This window comes from Neovison vison, chromosome 8 (assembly GCF_020171115.1).
Source record: "Neovison vison isolate M4711 chromosome 8, ASM_NN_V1, whole genome shotgun sequence".
NCBI lineage: Eukaryota > Metazoa > Chordata > Mammalia > Carnivora > Mustelidae > Neogale > Neogale vison.
In genome coordinates this window covers 112,471,739-112,495,744 of record NC_058098.1, presented here as the reverse complement: position 1 = coordinate 112,495,744, position 24,006 = coordinate 112,471,739, and the positions used below count along the sequence as shown (strand labels likewise).

At 39.3% G+C, this 24,006-nt stretch overlaps 1 protein-coding gene across 6 annotated transcripts in view; it reads right to left on the bottom strand.

The window, feature by feature from the left end:
* Nucleotides 1-23,581, bottom strand: part of MAP4K3 (mitogen-activated protein kinase kinase kinase kinase 3) — a 191,497-nt gene extending 167,916 nt beyond the window's left edge. The window contains exon 1 of one of the 6 annotated variants that reach the window (XM_044261698.1): nt 23,390-23,581. In XM_044261698.1, coding sequence (XP_044117633.1) covers nt 23,390-23,485 — 96 coding nt within the window. In that variant the 5' untranslated portion in view covers nt 23,486-23,581. The remainder of the gene's footprint in view (nt 1-23,389) is intronic. The other 5 variants (XM_044261700.1, XM_044261696.1, XM_044261699.1 and 2 more) reach the window with 5 other exon arrangements.
* Nucleotides 23,582-24,006: the final 425 nt, after the last annotated feature.

Here is a 24,006-nt window from a genome sequence, read left to right as displayed (position 1 = left end):
GGCTATGCGCAACCCCACAAGCCAAGTGCAATGGCCTCTAACTTGGGTATGGTTCACACCCAGATTTTCATTTCTGTCAAATGACAGCCTGTTCTTGGTAAAGTCCAAACTCCTCCAGGAAGTGAGGTGCTTTTTTAGAGTTATGGTTCTCAAACAGTGCCAAATGTATCGTCATCACTTAAGAATCATGTGGTCCAACCGAAGATACATCAAAATTAATGATCAAAATTACACTTTCTACAGAGTCAGTGATCTGACTTTGCTTAGGTAACAGGAGAAATTTAACATGCTCCACACTAAAGAAATGGGACTTATTGGAACACACAAAAAAGATATTTTCCCTCTGCACTTACTGGTAAACAAGCAATCAATACAATCTAGTTTCGACTCAATTATGACTTAGTTGAAACAGGGTTTATGAGACTAAATGCCCTTAAAGCCGAATGGGAGAAAAAGAGACGGTAAAGAAGAGAAGGGAAAACGGAATTATGGTGAAACAAGGCAATTGTGTGCATTATTTCAATGAGAATTAAACCACATTCTGATAATTTCAGGGTTTAATGTCTCTCCAATCTTTACAAGTTAATAATGTCAGGCAGAAACAGTCACCTTTGGTTTCTAGTAATAGCAGTTAAGATAAAAACCGAATTATAAATCAACATTTGGAAGAATAAATTCTATCTATCACTATCTTGTCTCTGATTTTAAGACTCACATTTAAATCAGACTGGTTGTACAACTTATTGAATTGTATACTTTAAATGAGTGAATTGTATGTTATGTGCATTCTCTCTCAACAAAGCTGTTACAATTTAAGTCAGATGCTGGGGAGATGGGGACAGCAGTGTCTGAAAACAAGGCTCCAGAATAACTAAGCTTTTCTATATAAACTGACCAATGAAACCAAGTGCTAAACAGGCTCTGGTGAAACAGAATAGATTAGATGTTTCTGGCATGTTAATAAAGAAATCCCTTCGACTGATTTGGTTCTTGATCAGCAGCCAGCTAAACGCCTTTGCTAACTGCAATCCTGACCCACTCCTCTCCGCTCTGTACAAGAGACATATGTGAAGAGGGTGAGAACCACATGCTTCTACCAGAAGGAAAAAATAATCTTCTGGCAATTGTGGTGGAGTGGTTTAGCGGGGAAAAAAGCTGTTAATTCCAGAACATTTCAAAAGCATCAACTACTCTCCTCACAAGCACAATCTCATCAAAAACCAGAAGAAAACAAACTACCTTCTCTCTTTAGTATAAGATCCATTTCTCCGTAGTGGCCTTTTAAGCAAATTTACTCTTTTCTAGCCACTGTCCCCTTTCTTGTTCAGGGGAAGACTCTGGGGATTTTTCTGATTATCGCTGAATCACTTCCAACCCTCCTTGGAAAAAAAATAATACTTTTTGAAAGATCAGAAACCAACATGACAGAGGTATAGCTCCATGTTCACTCACCTACTTCTGGCAGTGCAACCAAACGCGAGGACTCTGCAGGCAGACTGCCCGGGGATTCTGCTGCTGTCTGCCATTTACGAGCTGGGGACTCGTGGGACAGCTCTTTGTGCCCCTCTCTTCTCATGTGTAAAGAAGGGACAAGTACAGTTCCTACACTGTACCGTGCATTAATTTACTACCAATTTTGGTCTTACCAACACTTCACACGTGGTATATAATTACTATTATTATTTCAAAGAGTGAACTAGCAACTTAAAAAGTATGACAACAGTTTGGTTTGAAAACTTACAGAGCTGTGACAATTCCTTAAAAGCTACACAGATATACTGAGGCTGAACAAATATGTAAATGGATGGCAAATGGTGGGAGTGACACTTCTCGCTCATGGAGGAGGCAGCTACAGATAAGCAGTGAGGGAAGGCTAGAATGAGCCATGTGGCAGTAGATTCGATTTGGAGACAGCAGTATAAACTCACGTGGCTTAAAACATATACTGTTCGACACAGAAATAATTCTATATGTGTACATATACAGGGGTTACTTGCATATATATATTTATATTTAGTTAGGTTAGTACTACAGTAATTTAGTAATTTCCTGGCTCTGTCCCCTGAGAGGGCCTAGAAGTAACAACACACCAGTAACAATAAATATATCCAGAGCCTGTATCATGTTCTTATTCTATTTCCACTAAAAAGAACCAGGGATCCTTAGAGAAACGTCTGGTTATAAGGCTGGGACAGGGAACATACAAGATGAGCCTGAACACCTATATTGCCAGAAAGTCAGAAAGTGTTAAAAACAAAACCATGTCCGTCAACAAAGGGACACAAGAGACAACGAAAAGAACTCCCAATGGCTAAGCTGAAATAATGTGAACAACTTGACTAGTGTATTATAACCCAAAGTATAAAATAAATATCCATAAATCTATTGGGTATGAAATAACTAAAGGGCAAAAATACAAATCTCCATACAGAGGAATCCAAGTAATTTATGCAGTCACTTCCTCCCTCAAAAAGATGAAGCTTAACTCCCAAAGTGTGAGGCTGCGTTTGGTGATTTGCTTTCAGAGAGCACAACGTAGAAAGGTCAGAAAAAAAAAAAAACTTTATATAAAGTGCAGAAACCTAAAATATATTACCACCATCAGGTGACAAAGGTTAACATCGCTAGCGATGTTATGTTAATAGCATAGATACTTGATCCTCCCCAAAATCCATAACACAGTCTAACCATGAGAAAAACACCAGACAAATCTAAATTGAGAAACACACACAAAATACCTGATCAGTGCTCCTCAAAACTGCTACGGTCATCAAAAACAAAGAAAACGTCTGCAAAACTGTCAGAGACCAGAAAATTCTGCTTAAAAAGATGACTAAATGTAATGTGCTATCCTGCAGGGATCCTGGGACAGAAAAGGGACATTAGGGAAAAACTACTGAAATCCAAATAAGCTGTGGAGTCTGGCTGACAGTGACATGCTAACTGGTTCTTGAGTTGTGATACATGTACCACAGTCATATGTAAGAGGTTAACAAAAGGGGAAAACTGGGTGAGGAGCACACAGAAACTCTCTAGTATCTTTGTGATTTGTTTTTATAAATCTAAAATTATTCTAAAATAAAGTTTATTTTTAAAAAGTCTTAACTAAAGAGGGCAATTGAGTGGCTCAGTCAGTCAGTTAAGTGTCTGCCTTCGCTCAGGTCATGAACTCAGGGTCCAATGGGGAGTCTGCTTCTCCCTCTCCCTCCACCCCTCCCTGCTGCGCGAGTGTGTGAGTATGTGCTCTCACTCAGGTAAATAAGTATATTCTTTATAAAATAAACAGATGATCTTAACTAAAGAATTAAACAATTTAAATGATTTTTTAATGTTATGAGTTTAAAATGTGACTTTAAATCTTGGCTGATAAATAAAAAGGTATTTGTCTCCCAAAACAGCTGATCCTATCTGGTAAATAAATAATTCCTGCAAACACTGTTGCTAAAAAAAATTATATCCCATAAGCTTAGTTTCCAGACTTTTCTAAGAACCACCGAAATAAGTTAAAATTATATTTTTAAAATACTTTGTCTAAACTCTTGTAAAATATAGTTTAATTAAATTTCATGTTTTATATGATCACTCCTATAAAAGTTGTTATAGAAATATTCTTTAAATTTTAGTTCAAATATTGCAAGATAACATGTAGAAACAGCTAAAGAAATCTCAACACAAACAATTTAAATCTAACATAAAAATAGCAACTCTGCCCAGTAATTAACAGAAACCTTCAATTTTGGTTTTTGAAGAAAAAAAAGTTTGCAGAACCTCATGAAACCACAGTTTAGTGAAGGAAAAAAAAAAAAATCTCAACATTCTAAATGAAAACTTCTTGCTCCAGTAGTGTTAGAGAATCAGCATCACAGCACTAACCAGAAATAGGAGACCCCAAAAGAAAAATGTCAACACAATGACTGAAATAAAAATGACAATGACTGACATTACTGCTCAAGCTGAATAACATTCCAAAAACTTAACATAACTGTGTATGTGGCAGGTTTCTGCACAAGGCTTTATAGTCTCTTACTTCATGCTCTTTGAAGATTTGGGGTTTAAGTTTTTATTGAAGGAAGGATGGTAGAGCATGCAACAGAGAAAGGAAAAATGAACAGGTTTTAATAATGACACAGTCTATCCAGTTTATCACTCAGCACTTTCAATGCTTTATTTCTGTCAACTTTGTCACTTCATAAGATTGACATGGAGAGAGAGGACTGCATAGGGATAGTGAGAGATCATAAGTCATCTATCTATTCCTGAGGCACGGTAAGGACAACAGGAATCCAAAAATGGATTTTAATGATAGACACACGTTGAAAGAAAACTCTGATAACAACAGTGGGTAATCTTTACCTGTATTTACTCCATTATTCTTACCTGTTACAACTAAAAAATATTCAGTAACTTGTAATACCAAACTTTTTCTTGAAGACTGTAACTTCCACAAACATGTATACTTACATTACAGGTCTTTTGTATCATATTTCATTCATTCACTTAAATATGCCTGAAAAGAAAGCTTGAAACCACAAATTTTTAATTCCTTGGACATTAAAAGTGAAAAGAAAGTTAGTAAAGAGGTTTTCTTCCTTTGAAAATTAAGGACAAAAGCTGTCCCTTATCTATGCTCCCATCACTGAATAGCTCCAGTTTTCAAGTGTGCTCTTTAACTATATGTCCCTACCAGTCCCTTCAAATCAGCTAGTCTACCACTTCAAGGTTAGAGGATGGGACAACACCTTTCTGCTTAAATATATTATATCTCAATCAACTCGTCCAAAATCTACATCTCTCTTCATTCAACTTCTAAGCCATCTATGTCCAAAACTTCCCTGGTTATTAAGTGAAGTCATGTCATTACCATTCACTCTTGGATAGGTACAAGACATTCCAGATAATCTGAAATATCAAACTGAAGATTAAATGTCCACACTACATCACACCCACCTATCCGCCATGGGATTAAGTGGTCCCTCCCATGAAGTAGCTCCTTATCCATACTTTGGTTCAAACATCTTCAGCGGTTCCCTTATTTTTATCATATTTAATTTGTACCCTGGAGACAGTTTCTCAAGACATATTTTGGTCTTAATTACTTCTCTATAGCAAACAGTGACTACAAAGTACAGGTTCTGGAGTTAAGACTACCTGAATTCAAATCCCAGTTTTACCACTTACTAGATGTATGACTTTGGACCTATTCTTGACTTCTTTTTGTGCCTCAGTATCCACATCTATAAACTGGAAATAACAACAATGCCCACTTCATGCTTCTGAATCGCCTGCAATCAGGATTCTTTGCCAACCATTCCAATCTCTCGAGAAAATCACTCTACAGACAGCAAGTATATTCTCCTAACTAGACTCACTAGTCTCCCAGTACTTACCACCCCTAGCTCTCTGATGTATGTGACTCTACTTTCTATTAACCTCAAACTACCTGTGTTTGCATATGAATAGTCAGAGGAAAGACCATGGAAAAAGGCCAAGAAAAAACAGTCATTTATAAGCCAAGGAGGGAATCCTCATAAGGAACTAACCCTGCTGACACCTGGATCTCAAACTGCTAGCCTCCAGAACTTTGAGAAAGTAAACTTTCATTGGTTAAGCCAGCCAGTCAGTGATTCTTTGTTAGAAAGCTCTAAAAAGGGGCGCCTGGGTGGTTCAGTAGGTTAAAGCCTCTGCCTTCGGCTCAGATCATGATCCCAGGGTCCTGGGATCGAGCCCTGCATCAGGCTCTCTGCTCAGTGGGGAGCCTGCTTCTCCCTCTCTCTCTCTCTGCCTGCCCCTCTGACTACTTGTGGTCTCTGTATGTCAAATAAATAAATAAATAAATCTTAAAAAAAAAAAAAAGGGGGGGGGGAAGCTGTAATAGATTAATACAAGAACCCAGAAACAGATTCATACAAATACAGTCAAGTGATCTCTCACAAAAGAGCAAGGGCAATAATGGAAAAAGGGTGGTCTTTTCAACAAATGATACTGAATCAACTGGACACCTGGACACATGTGGGGACAGCCACATAAGGAAAGAGAAAGGAAGGATCAACCTAGAGAAAGAAAGAATCTAGATATAGACCTTATACTTCTCCCAAAATTAACCAAATGGACCAAGACCTACATATAAAATGCAAAACTATAAAAGTTCTAGAAGACAACTGAAAATCTAGGTGACCTTGGGTTGGATTTGGAAGTGAGTTTTTAGATATAACACCAAAGATATAATCAACAACAGCAACAAAAAACCTGATAAGTTGGGGCGCCTGGGTGGCTCAGTGGGTTAAAGCCTCTGCCCGAGTCCTGGGATCGAGCCCCGCATGGGGCTCTCTGCTAGCAGGGAGCCTGCTTCCTCCTCTGTCTCTGCCTGCCTCTGCCTACTTGTGATCTCTGTCAAATAAATAAAAATCTTTAAAAAAAAACAAAAACCCTGATAAGCTGGACTTTGCTAAATTAAAAAACTTCTGCTCTGCTAAAGACACTATAAAGAGAATGAAAAGACAAGCCGCAGGGGCGCCTGGGTGGCTCAGTGTGTTAAAGTCTTCAGCTCAGCTCATAATCTCAGGGTCCTGGAATCAAGCTCCACATCGGGCTATCTGCACAGCAGGGAGCCTGCTTCCTCCTCTCTCTCTGCCTGCCTCTCTGTCTACTTGTGATCTCTGTCTGTCAAATAGATAAATAAAATCTTAAAAAAAAAAAAGAAAGAAAAGAAAACACAAGCCACAGAGTGGGAGAAAATATCTGCAAAACACATAGCTGATAAGGGATATATATCCAAAATATACAAATTTTTTAAAAGATTTTATTTACTAGTCAAAGAGAGAAAGGGTGTGCACAAGCAGGGGGAGCAGCCAGAAGCAGCAGCAGGCTCCCTCCTCAGCAAGAAGCCTGATGCAAGACTTAATCCCAGGATACTGGGATCATGAGGGGAGCTGAAGGCAGGTGCTTAATGGACTGAGCCACCCAGGCATCCCTAAAATATACAAAGAACTCTTGAAACTCACAATAAGACAACCAATCCAATTTTTAAAAGGACAAAAGATCTGAAGGGATGCTTCATTTAAAAAGATATACAGATGGAAAATAAACAAATGAAAAGATGCTCAACATCACAGGTCACTAGGGAACTGCAAATTAAAACAACAATGATACCACTACACACCCATCTGAATGGACAAAATCCAAAACACTGACAATATCAAATGCCGCAAGGATGTGGAACAACAGGAACAGGATTTGCTAGATGCTGGGAATGCAAAATGGTGCAGGCACTCTGGAAGACAGCTGGGCAGTTTCCTACAAAGCTAAACAGTCTTATCAAACAATCCAGTGACTGCACTCCTTGGTATTTACACAAATAAGCTGAAAACTTATGTCCACAAAAAAACCTGCACAGAGATGTTTATAGCAGCTTTATTCATAACTGCTAAAATTTGGAAGCAACTAAGATATTAATAAATAGGTAAGTGGATATATAAACTATTGTACAATAATACACTGGGATATTTTATTACTCTGTAATAAAAAAAACACATGAGCTGCATCAAGCTTCAAAAAGATTTGAAGGAACCTTAAATGCATATTGCTAGGTGAAAGAAGGCCATGTGAAAAGTTTACAGAGTGGGGCACCTTGGTGACTCTGGGGGTTAGGCATCTGCCTTTGGCTCAGGTCATGATCTTGGGGCCCTACTCTATCTCTTGATAGATTATCTCTATCTAGATCTTGGGGCCCTATCACTCTATCTCACTCTCCCTCAAATAAATAAATAAATTCTTTAAAAAAAAAAAAGAGAGAGAGAAGAGTCTACATACCTATGATCCTAATTATATGCCATTCTGGGAAATGCAAAACTATAGAGACAGTAAAAAGATCAGTGGTTGCAGGGATGGGGTGGGGGTAGAGGCAGAGGCTGACTCAGATAATTTTCAAAGCAGTGAAAAATTTTAGACATGATAGATACATGTCTAAAACATTTGCCCAAGCCCATAGCATACACAATACCAAGAGTGAGCCCTAATGTAAACTTAACTGAAGTCCATTAATGTAATGGACTTTAGTTAATAATAGTGGATCAATACTGTCTCACTAATTTTAACAAATGTATTACACTAATGCAAGATATTAATGGAGTATATAGGAACTCTGTACTTTTTTTTAGAGAGGGAGGAGGGGGAAAGGGAGAGAAAATACCAAGCAGGCTCCATGCCCAGGGTGGAGCCCAATGCAGGGCCCAATCTCACAACGCTCCAATCATGACCTGAGCCAAAACCAAGAGCTGGACACTCAACTGACTCAGCCACCCGGGCACCCAGGTGCCCCAGGAACTCGGCACTTTTCATTCAATTTTTCTATAAACCTAAAGACAGATGAGTCCACAAAAAATAGAAGTAAAACCCTGGGTACCATAAATGGAGGGAAATGGAAAAGCAGGGCTGAGGCTTCCACCAACAGAGGCACAAAGATAAAAATAGAAGGGATGGGGAAGAGGAGAAATTAGCCTCTGCAAACTAAACATCTAAGGTTTTAAAATTACTTGAGGACAGGTGAACAGATCTTGGTACAACTCAATGTACTGGAACAGAGAACCCTAGATAAAACTAGGAGCCTGGAAAGGACTATGCCTTCAGTAAAGTAAAAACAAAAACAAACAAACAAAAAAATAACTCACAAGCACAGGAGGAGGATAACAAAAATCTGTTTCTGCTTAGGCTTTGAATAGGAAGAAAGAAAAAAGTCCCTTAAGAATTCAAAACCAAGAGCCCAGCTGCTCACTTGGGTTTGGGGTTCAAATGTGCACTATCCATAAGGTGTGGGGAACTGCAAACAGAGAAATTAACATGAAGATCAGTCTCAGACCAAAGAGACTCATGAGGTTCCTGGAAGAAGCAAAAGCAAAACTGTTTTGGAAAGACACCCCCACAATTTGAGCCACAAAATATTCTTACAGAAAAAAAAAAAAAAAAAAAACCCTGATGAATTCAGAATTAAAATAAAAATCTACCATAAGTGAGTCAGCAAACACAACAACAAACAGCAAGATTAAAAATCCTCAAAATCTGAAAAGACAGAATGGTAATTTGAAAGAAAATGTTAAGTATGTTAAAATAACCTAAATTAGAAAAAAGGAATCAAAACTCTAAGAACAAGAAACCACGTTTTAAAAAAAAATACAGACTTGAAAAATAATAAAACGGGGCTTCAAGAAATAGAACTATTAAAATTTAAAAAACAAAAGGGGCACCTGGGGGACTCAGTTGATTAAGCATCCAAGGCCTGATCTCAGCTCAGGTTTTGATCTCAAGCTTGTGAGTTCAGGCCCCACACTGGGCTCTAAAACAAATCAAAAAACTGAAGTGTGCTCCATCCCATACCCACCAAATTGTATGCCTAAGTCCTAACCATGAAAGTAATGATGTTTGGACACGGGGCTTCAGCATATGGTTAGGTTTAGATGAGGCCATGAGGATGGCGACCCTCATGCTGAGGTTAGTGCCCAGAGCGCTTCTGTCATTCTCTGCCAGGTCATTCTAGTGAGAAGGTGGCTGTCTGTAAATTAGGAATTTATCACCAGAAATCAACGGTGCTGGCACATCCTGGTCTTAGACTTCCAGTCTCCAGAACTATGAGAAAATTAATTTTCTTGCTTAAGCCACCCGGTCTATGATATTTTATTTTGGCAGCCTGAACTAAGACTCCAAATGATCAAATATGAAATAGTTTGAACATCAAAATAAATGGTAGTGATGAATAAGAACCTAACAAAAAAAAAAAAAATCTATAAGTCCAAAAATAAAGTAAAAGCTTTTCATCACAATTGACTGCCAACTAATAAATGCAGAAAAAATTAATGGAATTAGAAAAGCACATTTCACACCATAACAGTAATAACTCAAGTATGACTCATCAATGGACATTAAAACTAATGGTGCAAGTTAGATGAGGAAGGAGATACTGTACAGTCTTAAAATATCTCCCCACAAATTATTTATTAACTACAAAAGGAAAAAATAATAACTTTATACTGAGAAAACCTAGCAGATTCACGTTAACCAAGTGATCAAAACTAGTATTAATAATGGAACAAGTGAGCATCACATGCCTCCTGATATTGAGAAGACATATTACTTACATACATTTCTGCCAAAAATGCGCAACCTGAATTTGAACAAAAGAAACACCAGATATACCAAAATGAAGGACATTCAACAAAATAAATGATGTGTACTCCTCTAAAGTGTCAATGTCTAGAAAGACAAAGAAAGGCTGAAAAACTATTCCAGATGAAGAGAGACTAAAAAGTCTTGGAAACTAAAAAAGTGATGTATAATCCTGGATTGGTTTCTGGACTAGAAAGAGAATGCTGTTGTGGACATCATTAGGACCACTGGTAGAAATCTGAATAAAATCTATAAATCGGATAACAGAATACTGTTACTTAATACTTAATATTAAAATTTTCTGATTTTGATAACTGGTTTTATTTAAGTGACTAGATTTATTTCGAGGAAATATACATTGAATATTTATGGGTAAAGGAGCATGATGTCTCCAACCTATTCCCAAATGGTTCAGGTTAGAAAAATAATATGTACATAGAGAGAAAATGTGATAAAGTAAATGTGGCAAAGTGTTAACCACTGGTGAACTGTGGATAAGGGTATAAAAGAGTTCTCTGCATTATTCTTTTTTTTTTTTAAGATTTTATTTATTTTATTTGACAGATAGAGATCACAAGTAGGCAGAGAGGCAGGCAGAGAGAGAGGGAGGAGGAAGCAGGCTCCTTGCTGAGCAGAAAGTCCAATGCAGGGCTCGATCCCAGGACCCTGGGATCACGACCTGAGCTGAAGGCAGAGGCTTTAACCCACTGAGCCACCCAGGCACCCCTCTCTGCATTATTCTTACAATTTTCCTATGAGTTCCAATTATTTCCCCCCAAAAAAGGATTTTTTAAAGGCAACAAGAGATTATACACAGATACAAAGATACTAAATTTATGAACCATAATACAAGACACAGAATAAAGAGTTGGAAAAACCATGACATTACAGGACATGATGAAATAGAAGAAATACCCTCTCTCTTATTGTATACTATTAAAAAGCCAATCAGAGAGAAAAAATAGATTAGCTACAAAAAACAACTAATAACAGACTTTTTTTTAATCATTGTATATTATGACAATAGACCTCTTAGCAATAGCAACAGATAACCAGAAGACAACAGAATATTTTCAAAGTTCTGAGAGAAGGTAACTGTCAACTTAAGAGTTTTATAACACGCTAAATTATGATTTTAAAGTAAAGACACAATAATGATACTTTCGAGAGGAAATAAAAAAGACTGAGTTCACCTTACACCATCCCTTACTTGAAAGAGAAAGAAGGTAAAAAAAAAAAAAAAGAGAGAGAGAGAGAAAAAGAGAACACTTCCAAATAATGCTCAGCAGGAGGAACACTGAACCCAGAACGCAAGAATACAATGCCAAGACACAATGGTTAGCAATGAAATAAAAAACACATATGGGTAAATGTAAAAGAGAACTATCCATATAAAATAGTTAATAAACACTAATCATGGAAATATAAAACAAAATAGAACCAAAATAAGAAACAACACAAAAAGGAAGGAGGTAACTGTATTAGGCATTCTAAAGTCCATGTACTTACAAGGAAGAAAACAGAATTTTTTTACATTATTATTTTTTAAAAGATTTTATTTATTCGTCAGAGAGAGAGAGAGCAAGCGAGCATGTGTGCACACAAGCGGGGGAATGGCAGGCAGAGGGAGAAGCAGACTCCCTGCTAAGAAGGGAGTCCAATATGGAGCTCAATCCCAGGACTCTGGGAACACGATCTGAGCTGAAAGCACATTAACCAACTGAGCTATCCAGGCATCCCCAAAACAGAAATATTGATTAACTTCACTACACATGTTGAAATTTTAAGGAAACCACCAAAAGTGTAAAAATAAAATGTGTAACTTTCAACTCAGTAGAGCAAAAAGAGGGGGAAATATAAGAAAATACACTGAATACCATCCAAATAGTGACTTTAAGCAGGTTAGAAAGACAAGATTGGCCCCAATGAATTTGGAAAATTTTTATAATATAAATCAAATGAATTCATATTCTTCAGTTGGCATTCATTTGTGTGTATCTTAGGTATCTGAAACATTATCACATTTCTTTTTTTTTTTTTAAGATTTTATTTATTTATCAGAGAGAGAGGGAGAGAGCAAGCACAGGCAGACAGAATGGCAGGCAGAGGCAGAGGAAGACATTATCACATTTCTTAATATGGACCCTTACTTTGTCAGAATGGCTGTCTATAACCTCTGCCCACTTTGGTCCCACAGCAGTATTTTTTTTTTTTTTTTGAGATTTGTTTGTTTATTTGAGAGAGAGACAGAGTGTGAGTGCATGCAGGGGGAAGGACAGGGGTAAGGAGACTCTTAAGCAGACCCCCACTGAGTGTGGAGCCTGACACACATCTCAGTCCTACAACCCTGAGACTATGACCCAAGCTGAAATCAACCAGCTGAGCCACCCAGACGCCGCCCCCACTCCCAGCAGTATTTTTACCCATATTTACTCTTTTTTGGAATTGCTTTTCCCTCAGTTCTCTACAAATGCAAACCCAAAATTTTGTTAAGTCCTAGGTCAAGATACGCTCTTCCAGGAAGTCTTTACGAGGCTAATTCCAGCTCATCTTAGCCTTAAACTGAATTTCTATATAATTTGTAATATGTCATTGCTTTTTTAATTGTTAAAATCCTGCCTTAGAAATGTTCCTTAAATGTTCCATTTAAGCATATTTTGTTTCCTCAATCTGAACATAAACTCCTCAAAATCAGAAAGAATTTTTTTAGGATCTCCTAAACAATCTGGCACAGTGTTGATTATTCACTTAAGGATGAGGCAAACTTTAAGTTATTTTTCTTCAATAAGTTCAAAAAACATGAAATATGCAAAATATGCACACAAAAACACATATCTCATATATAAAAATATCTCAGGTTTTTAAAGACTTTGTTTTCTTTAGACAAGAAAGCTAAAGTGAACAGATTTTAATAGTCATTTCCCATTTCCTTTTTTTTTTTTTTTCACTTTTGCCAATTTTAAAAGGAGTCCACATGCTCAGAGCTAAAATATACAAGGTCAAGTGAAAGAAAGTCAGACATCATTAATACAGCAAAGATTTTAATAAAAACTGAATATGTGCCCCACATTATGACTACCACACCATCTTGAAGAAGTATTACATAATAGCTATCTTTTACCACAATATTAGAAGAAAAAGCTAGGGATAAAATTTAGAAGTTAAAAGAAAAACAAAACACTGGTAAGATAAAGAAGACCTAACTAAATGGAGAGAAATAACATATTCACACATCAGAAGACTCAATGCTGTTATGATCTCAAATTTCCACAAACTGACTGCAAATCCTACATAATTCCAATAAAATCCCAGCAGGCTATCTATGTGATAAAATGTCACAAAATTATGCACAAAGACATGAAAAGAAAATGAGAGGACGCAAAAAGTGGTGAAATCTAAGGTCTAGTTAATTGCACTGTGACAATCAAGCTCCTGGTTTTGATAATGCACTACAGTCATATAAAAAGATGTCACTATTGGGAGAAGATGGATGTTCGGTATATACGGACCTCTTCGCACTCTTTTCGCAACTTCCTATGAGTTTATAATTACTTCAAAATAAAAAGTTAAAACAAAATCCCAGCAGACTTTTTTATATAATTTGAAAAGTGATTCTAAAATTCATATGGAAAAAACAAAGGGCTTAACATAAATGGAACAATTCTGAAAAAACAGAACAAAGCTGGAGGACTCACTACCTGAATCCAAGACTATCCATTAAGCAATGGTAAGCAAGATACTGATGCACTGGTAGAAGTACAGCCATACAGCTCAACAGAACAAAACAGAGTACAGAATATCTCCATGTATGTATCCTCAAAGGTGCAAAGACAATTCCTTCGTAATTAATTTACATGAAGTTCTAAAAGAGCTTTTATAGTAACAAATCAGAACAGTGATTGCTATGGCGAAGAGGGATGTGAGACTCACTGGGAAGGGGCGCGAGGGAACTCTCTGAGGTTAAGGAAATGTTCTACCTTAATAAGGATGTGGGTTACACAGTTTTATGTATGTCAAAACTCTTCTAACTGAAATAAGATCCATTTCACCATTAGTAAACTATAATTTTATTTTAGAAATATATAACAGCACACAAGCTTTATAAAATATTTGTCTATAAAAAGACAGAAGAAAATACATCAAAATAATATTTAGTTCTTGAGAGTTAAATCATGATTTCTTAAATTAATTATTATTATTTAAAAAGGTATATGTATACATAATACATATGTCATAATAAGAACAAAACAAGAAAATCTTTAAAATGTATGCCATGATGGGGTGCCTGGGTGGTGCATTTAGTTTAGTGTTCGACTCTTGGTTTCAGCTCAGGACATGATCTCCGGGTGATGAGATCAAGGCCATGTTGAGCTCTGCACTTACTGCAGAGTCTGCTTGAGACACTCTCTTCCTCTGCCCCTCTCTACCTGACGGTGCTCTCTCTAAAAAATAAATAAATCTTTTAAAAAAAATGTATGCCACAGTAAAAATATCTAGCCCATATTGTGTTCCACTCACTAATTCCTACATTAGTTACCTTCCAAATCTGTGGCACCGTTTGACAGGAAGACATCTTTGCAGGTCTTTCTGGTAATCTATCAGTAAGAGCTGAGAGAACCGTACTCACCCTTATCAATTTCCAATAGTCTTAAAGACACTGCTAAAGAATTGTTACAGTCCACAGAAAAAGGAAAAGTTACATTAGTGTTTCCTTAAAGAAATTACCGCAAGAAAATAATGAAACAAAATCTCACAGATACCTCTTTATTTTCTAATATTGTCTTCGTAGCTAACATCATTCTTCCACTACTAATTTATTTGAACAAATTATTTTATGTGCTCCTCTGTTGGGCTTAAAATTTTGAAGTTCTCTTCAAATCAACTTTTCCATCATATTTCTTCACAAAGCCCCATCAAATGTTTCTCCAAGATGATTCTCATCAATCCCTTCCATTCCGTTCTTTACTGCTTTTCACTTTTTTTGCTCCATCATCACTTGCCGCACCTTTTGTTTACTCCATATAAGCTAGCACAATTTTGTGAATCCCTGAGAGCCCTTAGGATACTTTCCTGAAGATCTGAAAGGTCAAAATGATTTTCATGACAATATGAAAATGTTATTTGCCCCATTTTACCGTATTGATACTTGCACAATAGAGCAAAAGCAATGGTGATAAAACTGCTGGTGCCTTGGCATCAAAGCAGTGGCCACAAAATGCACTACCAATCACTGTATTCTTCACTGCCATGCACTCTGAGAGAGAGAGAAGAAAAAAAAGCCAGTTTCACTGAAGAAACTGAAGAATGTCCTTATTGAAGCACAAATATTATTAATCTTATTATCTCCTAACCCTTAATACAAGACATTTGTTATTCTATTTGATGAAAATACATAAAACATTTCCACTGCATACCAAAGTACAATGGTCAGCTCAAAGAACAGCATGTGTGATTTTCAGTTGCAAACTGAACTAACCACTTTTGCCATACAACACCATTTTTATTTGAAAGAACTGACGAATTGGTTATTCATGCTTAGACACCTGACATTTTATTGAAAATGAACTAAGGATGGGGAACGTGGGTGGCTCAGTCAGTTAAAGCATCTACCTTCAGCTCACGTCATGATCCCAGGGTCCTGGGATCAAGTCCTACATCGGGCTCCTCGCGAGCAGGGATCCTGCTTCTCCCTCTGCCTGCTGCTCCCCCTGCTTGTGCGTATACTGCACACATGCACCCTCTCCCTCTCCCGGACAAATAAATAAAATCTTTAAAAAAAAAAAAGGTAGAATTGAGAATCTGTCTTCTATTTAACCAAGTACTAAACTTCTCAGGTGTAAGTGCTAATAGAGTCAATAGCAACAGATATAACTAGCATACATAATCTTGGGGTTCTCAATGGTGTAAAGGGGCTCTGAAACCAAAAGGTTTGAGATCAGTCGTGTTCAGGGTGGTATGGCTGTAGACCAAAAAGTTTGAGAATAGCGGATTCTATTTAGCAGATATTTCCATCTTTCCTCTCTGATCCATTCTCATCATGATGGTCAGAATGATAATGAGCCCTTCCAACATTACTCCTTCTACAGAAACCTTGAAAGCTCTCAACATCCTACCATGTCATATCTAAATGACTTTATCCAGTTTCCAAGTTTATAAAGTGACCCTATCTTATCTAGTACACCTTACTTACTTCTCCATGCTCCCCAACACAAGCCTTCTGTGTTAGTCCCCAAGACTTTATCCACCTCTGTAGTTACACACACCTGGGAATACCAACATCCCCATTCCCTTCCCTGCCTACTTCCCCTCTCTCCCTGACCCCTCCCAGCCACCTAAACCTAACTTACTCTTAGAAGCCATGGGGCAAAAAGGACAGGGTCTTGAATGTTTGGCTTACAAGACTGTACTTTAGTCTACAGGCAATGTAGGAAGATTCTTTGACCAGGAGAGGATGGATGACCATCTCAAACTTCTAAGAAGACTCTAATCAAACAAAATAAATATCTTAGTTGAACATAACTAAAATTCATAGTCAAATCTAAAATTCTTCCACAGAGTTTAAGGACGAAAGTAAAAAATACATTGTCACACTAGGAATCCAAACCTATAATCTCAGGTCAAGGCAGCCTGAACTCGGAAACGTGGCATCTTCCAGAACAAAGAAGGCTAAAAAACAGAGCTAAAGCAAAAAACAAACATGTTCTCATCTCTTGAATATAGGGTCTTTTGGTAGTCAACAAAATCTTTCCTAAAAGCCCAATTCTATTAGAAACAAAAAACCAACCAACCAACAAACAAAAAACCAAAATAAAATATGTAACAGCTACAAATATTCACTAGTCACTTAAGGTCTTTAGTTTAAAGTGACAGAGTTATCTTCATATGCACAAAATAGGAATGACATCACTTAATATGCAAAAGCTACATTAAGCTTGCTGATTTAGTTTAGGCCTAATAATAATCCACAGTGCTTAAATTGTTCTGTACCCACCACTGGCAGAACTCTAGTTAAACCCAATACCATCTTTTCTGCAAAACCTGCTATGATTTCTCCCAACCAGAAACAGTGATCTCCCTTCTCTAAACTCATGTTGCATATGGTTTGTCCCCCTTCAAGTCAGTTCATTCATTCATTCCACAAATAAGCACTGAGAGTCAAATATGTCCCAGGTACTCTTCCAGGGTCTACGACACAGCAGTGAACAAAACAAAACCACCAGCTTCCTGGATTTACACTCTAGTAGGAAGAAAAAGGTAATACACAACTAAGTAGAAGGTGACAGAGCTCCTAATAAAAATGAAAATTAGGGGAAGAACAGAGATAAATTGTCTATAAAGCTAACAGATCTCCAAGTTTGGCCTCTCTCACTCACATGAACCTCTGTGTGTGCTGAGAATTACTGGGACGTGCAGAATGCCATAGAAGGTGACCAGTAGCAGCCAGGATGCTAACTGGGAGCATTTTATGAGAGCATTTCTCAGTAAATGCCTAAAGAAACCTCAGACAAAAAGGACCGGACTCTAAGCTTACAACATCTTGTTGGGACATCTTTTTTCACTCTAAGTAAATATTCACTTTAATACCAAACTTTTTATTCTCATTTACTTGTTTACTTAATGAGAGCCCCCAAAATTACACAAACTTCAAGCCCTACAAAATCTGGATTCATCCCTGCTACACACAGAAAATGAGAGTAGGGTTTGGTTTCCTTCAGGGTGATAAGGAACAAACACATTTAAAGGTGACACCTGAGCTGAGACCCAAGGGAAATGAAGAAGTAAACCATACAGCTATTGGAGCAGGGCAGAATTCAGGCCCAGAACACCAAGTACAAAAAGCCTGAGCAGGAGCATAAGAAGCAAGGACAGTAGCAGGAGAAATATATAATAATAAATGATACCACAGCAATTAATGATTACAGAGTATTGTATGTCAGGCACAGTCCTGAACACTATTCTAAGCATCTCCTCGTTACAGTTGAATAAACTGAGGCTCAAAGGAAAGGACTGAAGTAATCTAATGGTGGTGAAGTAAAGTAAGCTAATGGTGGTGAAACCAGGCAGTCTGACTCCAGAACCCAGCTCTTAAACCACTCTGCTAAGCTACGGAGAGGTCGGTTATCCAGATTATGGAGTGTCTAGACAATCTCTCAGCCAGTAAGAGTGTTAACATGCTACAAAAGAAGAAATCAACAAGGTTTTGATCTCAAACTATGATAGCTAAAAGTAGGTACACATTTTATGTCCTTACAAATACCAAGCACCAAGTCTTGTCATTTTTCTCCACCTCTCAGTCTTTAACACATTTCCTTCCATATTATAGCTGTTCAGTGTAGGATGGTTGTTCAATGTACCCTTAGAGAGAATCAGCAACTATTCACTCTCCATGCAAAATAACCTATTAGATGTTCTTTCTCAGGTAAATACATATACACACCAAATCCTGGAGGTGAGCACGTCCTTTAGGGGATCAGATCCATGTTAAAGTAAGTTAATCTGTTCTTCTGGGTTTTTTTTAAAGCTCTCAGGAGAAATGACCCACAATCTGTTCCACTGTCACATTCCATCCCAAATAAATACTGAGGCTGGAAAATTCTACCTTAATTTACCTTAAATACTCAAACAAGCTTTCTGAAGTTTACGACCCTTTCCTCAGGTCCCTCTAGACTTTGTCTTCCTTGAAAGCAAAAAAATAAGCATAATCCCAGACAATCATGTTTTACCTTCAGCCATTCTTTTCTAAATGCTTAAGATATTCATGTTCCTCAACAGAAGTTAGGTTTCAGAAAGAGTTTTCCTGTTTTATAAACACTGACTACAATGAAAGAATTAGTCTTTGATGATACTAATCAGAACACCTTGAAAGATACAGAACTACAAATAAGCCAACACAATTCACTAAATGCTTGAACAAATTAATTTCCTCATTTCACTGCCCAATCTTCCATTTTTCTCCTGTCGGCCTTCAGAGAGTTTGTTTACACAGACTACCATGTGAATGGCTTTGGAGCTTAGCAACATTGCAGCCTCTGCTTCATGGGGAATGGCTTCCAAACACATACAGATAAAATCAGTATCAACATTCCCAAAGCATGTTCTCTACCAGACACTAATTCTAAGGACAAGCAATATGTATTACGAAGAAAAAGAATCCCACAGTCAATTAAGTTTGGAGTTTGCTGGATTAAGCAACATTAAACAGGTTTCTTTACCATATGACTTCTCCGTCTTCAGTATACCCATAGCAATTTTGAAATGCCTCCCAGGTCCTGTCCAGAACAAAAAATGATTCCAAGGTCCCAAATCTTAGCAAGCTGTCCAAAACTGGAGCTTTTGATAAAAGTGGGATACAAGGAAAGGCCCATTTGGAGGCAGATGTAGTCTACGAAGAGGTCAGGTAGAGACACTGGGCTCAGGAGCTGAGGAGGAAGCACAAGCTGGAGGCATGGGGGTCATTCACAGGGATCAAGCTTAAGTCGTGAGACTAGACAAGATACTTCCTTAGAAACACAGTAGTAAGAACTGGTCTTTCAAACACCCTTGCCTTACCCCATCTCCAGCTTTAGTATCTTCAGCTTATCTCCAGCAATAGGTCTAGAAAAGCATCAAGACCTGGGGTAGGAATAAGGCAAATCCAACTGAAAAATGAGTGTGAAAATCCTATTAAATGCTAACAGATATTGATCATGTGATCTTGTATAGAACCACCAAATTTCTCCAAGAGAACTCTTTGAAATGACAAACCTAGAAATGATTCATTCTTTTCTTTTTGGTAAATGTGATGAACGCTATAAAGCTATCTCTACAGAAAAACACACACACACAATACTAAACCTATTAATTTCAGAGGGCTTCACAGGCCTCCTGAGGCCCAACCACTGAGCTCTCTAGTCTTTTCCTAGGTCCCTAGGTAACCCTGGCTACAAACACTTCATCTCACAGATGAAAGCCATACAGTTACAAGACATTAAAAAGTATGACTTTTTTAAAACTATATTTTCCATGTACTTTAAGATATTGCAGAGAAAATGTATACTTATATTTTTTGGCCTTGAAAACATGAAAACTTACTGGGTGATTAAAACTCAAGTCATTTATCTAACACCAAAAACAGAAGGGCATATGATGATAACAACACCTTCACAACAAAACAGCTGAGAGGCTAAATGATTTTACAAGGCCACAGAGCTAATAAATTCCAGATCTTCCATATTCTACTTCAGTGTTTTTTAAGTAAGCCATGACACCTTGGATAAGCATATTACTACACTGGGTAGGATACAGTTTTTAAAATAAAAATCCCTTGAAACACCCACCTTCTAAGAGTGACTATAAATAATGAGGTCTCTAACTTACTTACTTAATCTGATCATTCCATTTTTAGCACCTAAACACAAATTAAGGAGCAAATTATACATACTGGCTTTTGAAAACAAACCCTCTAATACACTCCTCTCTAATCAACACAATTTGTATAAATAAGAAAAATCTAAAACAGTAAAACAAATACAAAAAAATCCATTATCTTTACACGTGGACATGATTACAGACAAAAATACAAACAGCTTAAGCTTTGGGTCAGTTATTTAGCAAGCAGGGGGTATAATGCCAAAAGCACATGGAGTTTTTCTGCTTTGGGCCCCTGGTACGGGCAGAGTGTGGCAGGTGGAGATCAAGCGTCTATTATCTGATGTCCACTTGGCAGACTCTACAAAAACAATGAGGCCTGGCTGCACAGCATGAGTTAGGTATTCCAATTACTACTTAAAGATCCACTCTAATATAGAGTATGGCTACAACTCACATACTGAACTAAAGATGTGCCTTAATTTCTCTACTGGAGAAATTTATGTTATATGCCCATATCCTATCTTTACAGAGTCAGTAGTGCTACTGTTAAGAATGCAGTCTCCGGGTTCCTGGGTGGCTCAGTCAGTTAAGCATCTGACTTCGGCATCAGGTCATGATCTCAGAGTCCTGGGATCAAGTCCATGTGGGGCTTCCCACTCAGCGGGGAGTCTACTCGTCCCTCTCCTTCTCCACCTCCCCCTGCTCGTGGTCTCTCTCAAAGTAAAATAAAATAAAATAAAAAATGCAGTCTCTAAAGTGTAAGATTCAAACTGTGGCTTTGCCACTTATGAACTTGGGCAAGTTACTACAACTCCCTTGTGCCTCAATTTCCTCAAATGCAAAATGGAGTTAATAACAGCACCTATTTCACAGGGTTGCTATAAGGAGTAAGTAAATTAATACATGAAAAAATCTTAAGAGCAGTGCCTAGCAAATAATAAGCACTCCATATATGTTAGTTCTCATTATCATTACTTTAAATGGATGACAAGAGTAATCAACTTATACCTGTATTGCACTTAGATGTCCTTAGGAAACTACAGGCCCTAATTTTTTTTACTTTTTAATCATGTGGCTTAACTACCAGCTGTTTTTTTCTAAATATAGTAAATACACAACCAATTATTTTTGTAAAGAACTCAAAAAGAACTTACTGTACACACTGCCACCTAAGACTTAGCCACTAGTAAAGTTTTAGTTAACTTTTCAACTGAATATAACTAGACTCCCCTAACACTTCTGATCTATTTGGATCCATTCACTTCAACTTTCATATTCACCACCAAGTTCAAAACACAGCAGTCGTTATTCTTACCTGGACTACTGCAGTGGTTGCTGCCTAACTATTCTTTCTCCTCCAATCTACACTACAGTACAGGCAGATCTTTTAAATTCAATTTTACTCCTCTACATAAAAACCTACAATGGCTCCCCATTGTCCTAAAGAAAAAACTGTCCGCCTTAAAGACCTAAGGGGCCTGTATGATCTAGGGCCATTCTCTTTCTCTGGCTGCTCAAGCCACTGAGGCCTCTCAAATCCTTACCCCTGTTCCTTGGGGCCTCACAGCCTTCACAGATTATGCTCCCTCTATCTGGCATAATCTTCTCTCCCCATTGCCTCTGACTCCCAAAAGGAGATCAGCTCCTCCTGTTACATGTTCTCATAACCCTAATCTTAATCCTCTTTTCTCCTGGGCAGCACAAAATAAACTGCAATAAAATAATCTAAGTGGTTGTTTAGTGCTCCTCTCCCCACCCCCAATATAAACTCCAGGTAAGACTTATGTCTACCTTTTCCTGCCTGCTACAACCCAAGTATTTAGATGCCAGTACCTTATACATAATAGGTGTACACAAAACACCTGTGTTATCTTATAAGCAAAGCTGATGAGACAAATGATGACAGCCAGCAAAATGATCCACAAAACAAGACAAATGGAGAATCCTGGCTGCACTGTGAGTCACCACACATCTCGCACTGAAGTAAAAGCAAAAACCCTATTGCTTAAACATGGGCAGAAAGTTTAGTTAGAACTAAACTTTCCAAAGTAAAATTTTCTCCGTGCATCCTCAGATGTTATGTCAAACAGGACGAGTTCCACTTCAGTCACCAGTAAGAAGATACACAACTAAATCAAGACTGCTGCCACATTGGCCCTATTCGCTTCTTGGCAGTCTCTGCGAGGCCAAGAGTTGAACTGGCCAGGGAACAGTGATTTATCTCCCACATTTAGAAGGGGTCCGTCTACAACAGGAATGCTGCACTACTAATGGACTTTGAATTCTAACCTAGTCAAATACTTTCCTGAGTATTCAATTAACTTAAAAAAAAAAAAAGGCTGAATTTTATGTGTCATCGACAAAAGCAAGTTTAATGAAGCATCATAGTCCAATTAGATTAGGAAGAAAAAAAGTTGCTTTTTCCTCCAAACGCCCGGCCGGGTGGTCTGCGGTGCCAGACCTACAGCGGACCGTCCCAGGTCCGTCTGACGAGCACAGGTCTGACATACGCCAAACCCCCGCGGTCTGGTTCGTCGCACTGACCCAGCCAATGCAACAAACGGCCAGACCCTCTCCCGCTGTGCTGAGCAGAGCGGCCGGCTCGCGTCCAGCCCTTCCCGGGCACCGCGCGTCCAAGGGGAGCACTCAGGTAAGGGCTCCGAGGTCTCGGGGTTACCCGTTTGGCCCTTTGTTCGTTCCCAGGCAGCGAAGCCTCGGGCGCCCGCTCCTCCCCGCCCCCCACCCCCAGCTCCCGGGCGCCCGCGTCTACTGCAGATGGGAAGCGCAGACGCGGGCGCCCAGACAGCAGCGGCGGCGCCCCCCGCCCTCCCCGCGGCGGGTCCCGACCCCGCGGCCTCGACTGCGCGCGGCCCCTCGCCCTTACCTTGTAGACGTCGCCGTAGGTGCCGCTGCCGATGCGCTGAATCAGCTCGAAGTCTTCCTGCGGATTCCGGCGGGACAGATCGAAGCCGGGGTTCATGGCGGGCCCCGGGTGCCCCCCGCCTCCCTCCCGGGCAGGGGAGGGGGGGCGCTCAGGGGGCCACACGGAGAGTGGGAGCCGCGGCCGGCCCCCTGCTCCCCCGGCGGTCACAATCGCCCGGCTCCACGCCGCCGCCGCCGCCGCCGCTCCTCTCACGCCGCCGCCGCCGCCGCCGCCGCCCGGGCTAACCGTCCCCGCCCCCGCAGCCCGCCGCCGCGCCGAACCCGGGTCACACCCACAAGGAGAGGAGAACACTCGCAGCCCCTCGCTCGGGGTGCAACTCCAACATGGCTTCCGCCTTAGCCGCTCCTCCCCCTCCCCTTACTCCGGCTCCTCCACCCTCCTCCCCCTTTTCCCGGCTCCCGCCCGACTGCGCAGCCGCGATCCCGGAGGGAGCGCTCTTCGGCCCCGCGCGCGTGCGGCTCCGTGCGCGCTCCAGCTCCGCGCGCCTGCCGGGCGTGGGCGGGCGGCCCTGCAGCACCGGACCCCGAACTCGCGCCGCGTTCCCGGGCCGCCTACCC